We start from the raw sequence: 12,347 nt of genomic DNA on the forward strand, positions 1-12,347 counted from the left end.
TCATTTCATAAAATTTTGTGAGATTTGTGTTGTTTTAGACAACGCAGTAAAGCGTAATCATATTGTAGTGTAACATTGCTATTGCAATTCAGTTTGTTGGTGTACACCATTAATATTAGATGGCCTATAGTGTGTATGTGTTACAGCAATGGTTACTGCTGAGTATGGATCGGTGGTCGACAGGAACAAAAAGATTATATAGGAGTGATGGTAACTACATGGTAGATTATTATCCCCTGCCATAGGCAGAGGGATATTGTTTTGGCCTTGTCCGTCCGTCAGTTCGGCCGGCACTTTTGTGTCCCGAGCCATGGCTTCGCTCTTGGCCTGAAATCAAAATTAAGAGTCCACCCTTTTCAGCAAGATATTACACAAACTAAAAATGTATTGTTGAAAATTGATGCCGACGACACTCCTAGATTGTACAGGTATGATTGTAAAATGTTATTTATCTTTGCATTTACACGCTTTGCCGTCGCCACTCCCTGTTTGTTTTCATGACCATGAGATACACCCCAAAAGACGAATACACCTTTATGCTCCTTCACAGTAGCCTTGCAGTACACCGTTTTGTTTCTGACAGAGTACTGCCACTCTCCAATTCTCTGCAACCATATAACAAGTTAAGATAAATAAAGAAATGATTAAAAGTATGCACAATTACGTATACATAATACACGCACATAAATTTATAATGGGGCGATCTGATAGGGATCTGGGGCGATTTGACATATCGGACGGGGCGGATCGGTGGGCGAGTCGGTATTTTTAGCATGGGGCGATAGTGCGTCGGGGCGAATCGTCTGGCACTCTTATTAGTGGGTGTTAGCCCGTGAGACGTTCGTGGTTATTTGTATGACGCAATGAAATATCAAGACCGTTGAAAACGCGGGAAGTTGTAAACAAGGGGAGAAAGAAGTGTTGTTTACATTGTCTTCTTTATTTGAAGAAAATGGTGCGCACGAAAGCAGACGCAGGTGGCTCATCAGGCTCAAGGAAAGGTAAATCTATGTGAATGTTAATTTAGCAGCTGTATCAGTGCTATATCAGCCTATAAATTGATGTCCCCCTCCGTAGCTTGTCGCACAGGCTGTCGACATGCGCTGCCTGCTAATTCCTCACTACTTCCAGGGGTTTTTATCTGATTTTGGGGAAAGGGCCTGACCTTTTTTTGAGGGGAAAAAATCGCGCGAAACGCCAGATTTTGGGGGAAAAATCACACGAAACGACGGATTTTGGGGAAAATATAGTCCAAATTTTTGACGCTCTTAAATATTAAGCTACTTTTTATATGGGTAATATTTGGAGCGTACAAAGGGGGAAAGACCAATTATGTGGTGGGAATTTTTTGTTCTTTGTCTATATTGTTGAGCAAGGATTTTGTGCGCAACATTCAAGCCCCGATATAAGACACTTAATAACAACGGATTGCAATAATATTTACATACCTGTGTAGATAATTCATTTCTCGATAATGTTCCTTAAAAATTATGTAATGACACTTTGAATTTTGCACGCCTGAGCAATTTAAATCCAACCACTATTCAATTTTTCAATATCTCTCGATTCGCTCGCTGTGTAGATATTAATCGATAACACGACCTCGATGTAAAGCATCTGGTTAAAAGTGGAAGAATAAACAGCGTAAAATACAGTTTGCGTTCGTCTGTTGTGATGCAGCGCGTTACATAGTAAACCGATGTTCTACTTTTCTGGACAGGGGTTTTTTTTACTAAGAAAGTGACGCCGATATTCGGCGTCTTCCCCTACCAGAATTTTTCCCCTAAAAATACCATTTCCCCTCCAAAAATATAATTTTTCACCAAAATATAATATTTTACCCTCAAAGAAATGTTTTTTTTCTTTTGGGAAGTCGACACTTATCCAATTTGTACCATGTAAAACGATCTCGCTCTCTCTCTCTCTCCCGACGAACACTCAAATCTGGGTGTGTTTCAGAGTTTATTTACAGGTCCTTACTCAAATCTGGGAATCCCAGTGATTCTATATATAGCTCTTAAATTACGTCATTGAAACCGGGCAACTAATCGTATTAATCATATGACTATTTTACTGGATTCCGGTCTTGCACAAGAAGGGTGTTTCGTCAATTAATTACCGGAAACCAGTCGAATTTTCATCCGGGTTATGTGAAAGCCAAGATAGAAACGTTAAAACAGAATAAAGTCTCACAATTGGCGTTCATACACGAACACAATAAAACGTTCGGACTCGGAAAATATTAATTGCGTTGACGCATTTTTTAGGAATTAATCATCAAAAACTGTTGAAATCCAGCATGATTCGGAGGTACATGTAATCAACATCGATTAATACTGTCGGATTATTGTGAAAGTGAAAGTAGACAATCGGCAGCTGCCGCACCTTTCCCTTCCAATACTGTAGCAGATCTAGATCGTCAACCCATTCATCATGAAATTGACATCGTTCCCCGGCCCCAGTTGAAAACATTTCCCTTTATTAGATCTACACCTGCATCTTTATTTAGGACTTTGACTTTAATATCATACTTGTTCATTACTCCTATAAATATGAGGTCGATTTACATCGAGGTAAGCGGGGTAGCTTACGTCTAATTATTTGGACTAACTTGTTCATGTGTTTAAGAACAAAAAGGTCAGAGACATGCCTCTTTTCCTAAAAAAAACCCTGAAGTCTGTAGGTGAGTTATAGACATTGAAATGAACAGTTTTTATTTTTTCCCCAAATATGTCTCTTTCGCGCTCCATTTTCCCCTTTTACCCAGCGTCTTCCCCTTTTTCTAAAAAAAAACCCTGCCGGATTAATTTAGCATTGTTTTTTTTTTCTAAATTGACAATTAAAAAGTTCTGAAATAAAGTACATCTTTTATTTTTATACTGTACCATACATGCCATAATTTTTTAGGCCCAAAGCGGGACATTCCATAAAAAATTGTCGGGACATTTGACCCAAAAGCGGGACACCTAAAACGATTTATCATTCCACCTTTACTGTAGTCAGTATAGTACTAACAAATACTCTTGATACTTTTATTCAAGACATAAAACATCTGATATGAAGCATGGAATCTAAAACATAACAATAACAGTTTTATAAAATAAGACAATAGCAAACAACGAGGATAATATTCATCTTTTTAGAGTACAAAATCTAGAACATTAAGACAACAATACTCATTGTATTAATTTCAATGACAAACATTAACGCAGGGGAGGCTATCCAGTACACTGAAAGTACGGGTTACAGTAAACTATCTACCGAACAGTTACATCAGTTACACACGGAATGCGCGGCCGTACACATTTCAGAGGTAGGTTTTTGGTGGAAGCAAACCGTCTTTGTGTTCATTTTAACTCTCAACAACGCCTCAACCGTTTTTACACCAACAAAAACAAAAGGACAAAAGAAGTCTATGGATGCTTTACTCGAATTATTTTTCTTTAATGTTAATAATCATATTTTGTTTTCTTCTTATAAATCATATTTTGTTTTCTTCTTATATACACAGATTAAACTGAATTGTGAATTGTCAGGCGCTGTATTGGGGTAGTGTCAAACTGTCATGAATTACAACACGTTGTTTTTATTACAATAACACAAGACAAGATGGGTACCACTTTTACTGTTTGTTGCGATGTTTTTTTTAGCATGTATCCATGCGCAGTTTGTTACTTGTCAATTGTCGCGGCTTAATTGGAGAAAGGTCAAACTGTTATGCAAAGCACCTCGTGGTTTTTAGCTTAATTGGAGTAGGGTCAAACTGTCATGCATAGCACCTCGTTGTTTTTATTACAATTACACCCAATTACACTAGACAGGATGGGTATCACTTATTGGACTGTTTGTTGCGATTTTGGTATATTGCACATTCGGATTATCCCGCTATTTATGAACTAAACATTGAATGTAAAAGACTCATTAATGACGTAGAGTTAATTTTACAAAACAATTGTTTTGTAAACCGTTTCAAACAAATACAAAAATAAACACATTTTCAACATTTATTTCATTTTAATACAACTATCGATAGCAAGAAGCGACCACTATCTTGAAGACCACCATGGTGTGAATGCCTGATGAAATCAATAATTAGCCGATAAATCGCTGATAAGGTGTCATAAACAACACTGGTACACACGATAAGTAGAATCGGATTGTTAATTGGGGGCAATAAAGGGATTAGCGGGGGTAAGTGTTAGCGAAACAGAGCTTGAATAGCGAATTTTATTGGGAACCTATAGACCTTACATCGTTTTTTACAAATGTCGGGACAAATCGTCTCATATCGGGACGGCGGGACAAAGGGCCCAAAAGCGGGACTGTCCCGCCGAGATCGGGACGTATGGCATGTATGACTGTACATAAATAATATTGATACAGATCGTACAGATCGTACAGTATACCGTCCTTTGTAACGTAGAATGTAAGTACATAAAACAACACAGACAGAGGTGCGAAAAAGACATGCATAAGGCCAAAAAAAAAAATAGTCTTGGTTCAGGAAACATGGCCAGAAAAATGTAGGAGGGTAGGTAGGTTTTTTCTTTTTTTTTTTTTTTTTTTTTTTTTTTACCAGTCGACTGATTTCAGGGTGAAAAAGGGTCAGTTAATGCACCCATGATTGTTTAAACACTGACCAAATGATTAATATTGCACATGTGGTATTTAGTCGTTGTATATTATTCAATATTCCTAGCTCTTTATGCACTTCTTCAGGGCTAGCGCTGGCCCAAAATTTCTTTTAGCCAACCATTTTTTCTTTGTCTGTCTGTGATAGTGTGACCTTCATATTCAAAAGTGAACAAGCCATCTTTATGAGTCTCTGGTGTTTGGGGTGTGACCTTCAGAATTTTTTTCATCATGAGACCTGACCTAGTCTCCGACAGGTGCTCAAGAGTCTGAATAGTGGCTGTCAAAAGGAGGGTAACCTCAGAATAGCACAAGGGTTTCTTCTGGTACATTTTTTGATAAAATGGCAATGGGTTTGAGCGCATCGCACAGGAAGTGAGCAGTGTACATAAATTTGAATGTTGCTATTGGTTTGTACAGGCTAAGGGCGTCACAGTACATTGATTTTGATTCATTATCAAAGCGAAGCCAACTGTTGTCAAGTTTCTATGACTCTTTGAATGTTCTAGTGTTTTGTGTTTTAATTTTTTTTTTTTGTTATGACTCTTTTTCGTCCAACAACGCTTTAAGGTTAAAGACGCCATGTTAGCGACTTTAGAGACAAAGTGGTTACTTCCATTTTTATAGTAGTGTAGATGAAGGACTCTTCCTATGTGTTAAAAATTTGAAATGTTAATTAAAATTAAACCGCGCGTGTTTTTCACATTTTTATTTGATTAAAATACGCTGCTGTCAGTTAGCATAGTGTGCGAGTAAAACAAACAAATTAATTAATTATCATCTTTTCATTTCGATCGGAAATTGGCAGAAAGTTGTAACATCATCGACATAGAACTAATTATTTAATTATCACTTTTAATTCAGATCAATAGACAGCTTGGAAATAATTAAAATATTGTCACGCTTCTTTTCATTTTTAATCTATAATAATACGACATTTGTGACCGGCCGCTATTTTGTTTGCAGACGACAATATTAACTGTGTATTCAAAGTGCACAGTGTCTGCGCATTAATGACCGAATATTACTCCATAGCTCCACCCATTTTTACATTTCATTTAACAACGTCATTTCATGTGTAAGCGAGCTCAATGTTGATTGGCCAGCTAGCATGCGCACTTCAATAACAATAAGGTCAAGCGATGTCTCGTATACACGTGCAGACCGGTTATTGTTCACTGTTCAAATTGCGAACATTTTCATTGAAACAAAGAGAAAAATATAGAAAACCAATCCAGGTTTAATTGGTGGCTGTTTTCAATGAAATTTTACGAGATTTTAGCATTTTCTTCATCAGATTTTTTTCCATGGACCAAAAAAATCGTTAGGGTCGGGGGCAAAAAATAGGGTCGGTCGGGTTCCCTGAACCAAGACTATTTTTTTTTTTGGCCTAAACACTTCCTGAAACTTAGAACAGTGAATAGAAACTGCACCATATCTGTTTTGAACATATGCTTATTAAATCGACAAAGATTAGCATACTAGATCTAGTTGAAAGCTCATGTTAAATTAAATTACGCGTACACGTTACACCGTAATGCCTTCTTCTGATTGGTTCATATTTAAATCAGTTTCATGACATGGCTACAGGTCAGTGATTGTTTTGCGATTTAAGCAGAAGTTTAACTGAAGAATTTATGCCTTTCTAACTTCAAATCGACGATATTTGATGTAAAAATGAACTTCTGAATTAAAACTGAATGAGTTGGTAATGTTATTTTGCAATTTTACGCAAATTGATGAAAATTTAAACTTTCTGGTTTCCACCACTAAAAAGGTCCTTCAACGATGAGACGTTCCAAAGAATTTAGCCCATATAAAAAGTATCTCTAAATTCTTTGCGCGTCTTTATATTAAATGAGACTAGGGAAAATAAGGAAAGTCTTAAATAATCAATTAAGCATATTTTACTGTTTTTGTAACAAATTCAAGGAAACAGAAAATTTTATTATGCAATATTTTTCTTTTTTCTACACTGGATCAGGTGAACTTGTATATTTAAAGGTTTAAAAAAAAAAAAATTTTTTTTTTTTTTTTTTTGGAGGGGAAAATGAAATCTAGGGGAAAATTTACCAGCTGAGGGGAACAAAAAATCGGAGGGGAAAGGGCCGATGATCGGCGGGTCACAAAGAAGGAAAAAAAAACCCTGACTTCCCACTTACCCCCCCCCCCCCCTCCCCCCTCCCCTTCCTACTTATGCCCTACATATATTTTTCTTTAGCATAACATAACAGGCGTCATCAGTGGGGCTGTAACAAATACACTAGGTGACGAATACGATAGTATCACAAAAACAGGGTGACGAATACGAATATTTAATCGCGAATATGAATTTCAATGAACAAATGTAATACTGACAACTTCACATGACAATATATAGTATGAAACTAATACTATGGGTATTTGTCAATTTTATTAATTTAGTATCATTGCATACTGAAAACATGAAATACAGTCGATTGGTGTATAACGGATAGCTAAGGACTTCGGGTCTCATTTCAACATAAACACCATGCATTCAGTAATTAAACCATTAAACCTAGATAGACACATGTCTTTGCTATTGAAACATGCCAGCGGTTTTATATTTCCATAAATATTATTTGTTTAAAGCACGAATTTCATGGTACGCTGATTCAGCCATTACCGGATCGCTTAGGTCTTTATCGGATTACATGTGTATCGTGTTATTTCTTGAACTTTGATTAGAGCTCTAGATAAGGATTTGTGAAATTAGTTACAGTACTGCCACTGACAGAAAGAAAAGGAGTAACACTGAAAATCAATTAGTACCTGTACTACCATATCCAAAAATACAGGTAGTACTGTACTACCCGTGTTCTTGGATATTGATGGGTGTATATCTTACTTTACAGAAACATTTGCAGCAATTATAATAAATATATTTTGCTTCTTAAACAGTTACTTTATTAGGTTTTCCATTCTGAATTTTGATGCAAATACAACTACACATTAAAACTCATGACTAAATACTATAACTTTATTTTGCTTGACAAGAAAACACAAGCCAACTTGTAAGCTAAGTAAATGAACACCAATGTCACTGTCTCATCTCAAAAGAATCATTGCTTTAGCAGTCAACTGTCAAAGTTGGCATAGACTATGCCAACTATGACAGTTAAACGCTCAAGCCAACACTTCAATTGGGCTTACAGATTGAATGCCAGAATGGTTAGACGACCGTATGTAGCCATTATATGACAATAAAGTGTTTATTTGAACCGCTTTCGGTTAAGCCGGCCTTCCATGTGCGCAGACATATTGTTTTTGACGGGCTTACAAGTTACCGGAAATCACGCCACAGAATAGATAATAATACTGGAACCCAGTCTACAACTTAATGAAAAGGGCCGTTAGGTTAGAGACCAACAAATATGCCGCGCTGACACCGACGTATCAGTACGGCCAGATTTTTTTCGTAAATGCGTAAAAGGGATATTAAAGTCGTAATTGTACGTCCAGTTTATAAAAATAAATGCGTAAACCTTCATGAAAAAGCCGTATTAAAGTCTGTATGGCCCTAATCTGGAGCTCTGTTTGACACAGCATTTGTAAAAAATAATTGCAATATATGTACATTTCCAGAAAAGAAATTCATTTCTGCGTTTAATAAGACCAAGTTCATGGAAATCGCTGCACAATTGATGAAGTAATGGCTGTTCAAAGCGATGCACCCTATATTCGGGTCATTTTGAGTTGAATACCTTGTTATATATATAGATTTGATAGTGAAAAATATGTTTTCAAAGAAATCAATTGTTCCTTATAATTTGATTATTTTTCATTAAAAATGATGTTTCCACTAATTAATATCATAGCTACACGCTAACCACATGTGTATTGGACAACTTCAATTGAGTTTATATTTATTTTGAGACAATCTCCACATTCCTGAATATGGGTCACCACATGTCCGTTATTCACTAAATCCCGAGTTGCAGCTTTCATGCTTATTTTATATGGTACGCATAAATTTTGTTTCTGAGCATTCTAACTTTTGTAAAGGACACATAATACTAAAATATTACATCAATGAACATTATGTTTACCTAACAAAATCTGCAAAATTCAAGAAACCATTCGTCTGCACTTTTTCTGTTGTCACAAAAACGGTACGTACATAACGTAACCTTGTTTTGCTTTTGAAAAAAGAAACAGTTGTAAACATTGACACATGTCAACAAAAACATGAATGGACTTAACAATGATAGGCTTTTTGTATTCAATTCAGAAAAAATCTTAACATAAATAAAAGTATTTTGCAAAAAACGTTTAACCTATCCGTTACTTAAGTCCGCTATACACCAATCGACTGTATAACACTTTGAAATAACAAAACACTGACTAAAACTGCTTAAACTCTGAACACAGTTTTGAAACCAAAGTAGTGCCAGATAAACGACGTGTATTTGGCAGGCGGATCAACGATATCAATAGCATTCCCTTTGCTAAGCTCCATGTTTGTTGATAAGTTGCTTAATCCTATGTTAGCGTTTCCGATCGCCAAAATTGCCATAGGCGATTGAATCTTTCAGCTGGCGATTAAAGTTTAAAATGTGAATGAAAATGGCGATTGCAAAAAACCCTGATATTTCTCTATAAGTATATAATATTCCCTACTTTTAAAGAGACCTCGGTACCGATTTCCACATGTAATCGCCATAAAAGCTCCAGGTGGTAATAGATAGTCCATTGATAAGAGATAACCGGATGCCCGTATCGTATATTCAAGCCACATAACACAGTCATGTATGCTGACAGATGCATCACTGGAAATTTTCGGGTAACTTTCCAGTCGCCAAACTGTGATATTTAACGTCCACTCGGTTACGAGATTGTTTATGGAGGCGGAGTTATATAGCGATTATTATTTTTGATTGACGTCGGTCACAGAGTAAGCGTTTATTTCAGGTTTATTAACAATGAATCACAGTTGTAGCATTAATACGTGATATAAAACCGGTAAATAAAGCAGTACATTAAAGGCGGTTTCAGGCATCATCATCATCACCTATTTACTGTACTGTAAACAATTATTAATTATGAGAAGTTAATTGCAATTGGTGAGCAGTGTAAAATTACTTACGGCGAGTAAGTTGTGAAAAACAAAACACGTTAATAATTTGATGCGGTAACAAATTAAATCCAGTGCCATGTATATTTTATCATGTCTATTTATAGAACTGATTTACACCCTTTTTCTTCAGCCACGTGATAATAACTATTCACCATGCATTAATACTGGTATCCCATTTAAAACCCGTGTTATAAGAAAGAGCGCGAAATTATTGCTGTCATCTGCAATGCCAAGTTCTACGCATGCAAAGCATGCTTTTTTTAAAACAGACGATGTGTAACTGAATATAGCCTAGCCACTCAGTACATGCAGTATTTAAGACTTACAAATTTACCGGTACGTTTCAATAAATTATATATTGCAACTATGGAAAAATATGTCAATTCAAGAATACATTGCAGTAAATGTATTTTTAAAGAATCAAGAAGCACCAAACTACGGCAAAAATTATTGGGAGAAGGGGGTGGCGAATAAGAGTTACGCAAGACCCACCCAATCAAAGATTGGGGCATATCGAAAGTTCTAACATTGTATACTGTTTATGCCAGTGCATAAAAATAAATATAAATGAAAAATAAAAAATATTTGATTTCAGGTAACAAATAATTTATTTAAATGTGACTTCATTGATAATTTAATACAGTCATTGTTGATACCTATAGATTCATGATAATGATTATTTCGTTCATTGAGCAAATAAGGTTATAATGTGGGTCGTTATCGTAGTGCTAAAATTTGGCTACTAATTTATTTTCCTTAGCGCCAACCTAGTTAATCATTGTTGTAAAGATAAACAAATAAGAAATTCCATCTGCTAATCCTTTGTGTGTATGTTTGAGCATCAAATCACTCGTATTTACCCAAATAAACATTAAACAACCACCGAAATATTTTTCAATTTAATGTCGTAAATATTCAACCAGTGCCCGCTATTTTCGTTGATAATCTCACTGTGTAAGTTGTAACATAGTGGGTGGGGTAAACATGATGAAAAACGCCGGAATAAGGAGAACATTTAAATATAAGCGTTTATTGTATGAACCTTCATTTGTAAGGTAAGATAGGATAATTAAACTTTCAAACTCGAAACCATGTTGTTTGTATTCGTAAAATATTCGGTTCGGGAGGTGACGAACAACGAATACGATTAGTCCACAGCCGTATTCGAGTAATTCGAATATTCGAATGTATCAATACAGCCCTAGTCATCCATGACTTAATGACATGTGAAAATAGAGAATTTTTTAGAAAAAAGGTTGAACTTGTATTAAATGAAGACGAAGTTATTGTCCACGTCGCCCTCACAGCCAAGCCCTGCATAATTAACTTAAAAAAATAAAGTCGGCAGCGACCGATTAAGCGTTAGAATTTCCAGGTAGGTTTCCTCAGCGTTTTTTTTCCCCAAAGGGGAAAGGTACCTGTACCCCTACAATTAGGAATTTTCGAGTCGTGAAATCTTCAAATTGGGAAAAAACGAGTCGCAAAATCAATAAATTGGGAAAAATTCGTCTTGCAAAATTGATGAATTGGGAACCTTTAAAATGCATGTTATCTATCATTAGGGGCTATATTATGCATCACAAAGCATTTTAAGCTCTAGGTTTTAACAGACAAACTACTAGTGATGATATTTTGACTATCATGTCATGTGAAAATTGTGTTATTGCCACTTCAGTATGATTGTGTCTGTCAATTGAAAAAAATATCTTCCAGTGATAGGCATAAGCACTGAGGTTGCATAAAAAATAATATTAATAATTTTGTTTTAGCCCTTAAAAGTCTTACAAGCCCTGCAATGTTTCATGTGATTTAAATTAACAACTTAAAAACAAAACAAAAACAACAACAATGGAACTTGTACCGGTTTGAAATCTTATTACAATAGACAGTGAGAATAGTTACACATAACCAAAATGAGTTTTTAGAGTGCAATTGCTTTAACAACTATTTTCAAAGGTAAGTTTTATAATTTGTTTTGATTTTTTTTCAAATCATCAAATAAGATATTAAGATCATCTGCCATAAAATGCTAATGTATATGTTGTAAATAACTGTAGTATTTTACACCCATGCCTCAATTTTTTATGTCCCCCACTATAGTAGTGGGGGAAATATTGTTTTTGCCCTGTCTGTTGGTCTGTTGGTTGGTTGGTTGGTTTGCGCCAACTTTAACATTTGCAATAACTTTTGCAATATTGAAGATAGCAACTTGATATTTGGCATGCATATGTATCTCATGGAGCTGCACATTTTGAGTGGTGAAAGGTCAAGGTCATCCTTCAAGGTCAAAGGTCAAATATATGGGTCAAAATCGCTCATTTAATGTACACTTTTGCAGTATTTCAATATTCAAGATAGCAACTTGATATTTGGCATGCATGTGTATCTCATGGAGCTGCACATTTTGAGTGGTGAAAGGTCAAGTTCAAGGTCATCCTTCAAGGTCAGATGTCAAATATATGTTGCCAAAATCGCTCATTTTATGAGTACTTTTGCAATATTGAAGAAAGCAACTTGATATTTGGCATGCATGTGTATCTTATGGAGCTGCACATTTTGAGTGGTGAAAGGTCAAGGTCAAGGTCATCCTTCAAGGTCAGAGGTCAAATATATGTGG

The 12,347-nt window shown here is 35.7% G+C and overlaps 1 protein-coding gene across 1 annotated transcript in view; it reads left to right on the plus strand.

The window, feature by feature from the left end:
• Positions 1-838: 838 nt before the first annotated feature.
• LOC127882041 (PCNA-associated factor-like) overlaps positions 839-12,347 on the plus strand; it is a 35,460-nt gene continuing 23,951 nt past the window's right edge. The window contains exon 1 of the mRNA XM_052430433.1: positions 839-1,001. Within this exon, the coding sequence (XP_052286393.1) occupies positions 953-1,001 (49 nt within the window). The 5' untranslated portion in view covers positions 839-952. The remainder of the gene's footprint in view (positions 1,002-12,347) is intronic.

The sequence above is a fragment of the Dreissena polymorpha genome, chromosome 5 (genome assembly GCF_020536995.1).
Source record: "Dreissena polymorpha isolate Duluth1 chromosome 5, UMN_Dpol_1.0, whole genome shotgun sequence".
NCBI classification, from domain to species: Eukaryota; Metazoa; Mollusca; class Bivalvia; order Myida; family Dreissenidae; genus Dreissena; species Dreissena polymorpha.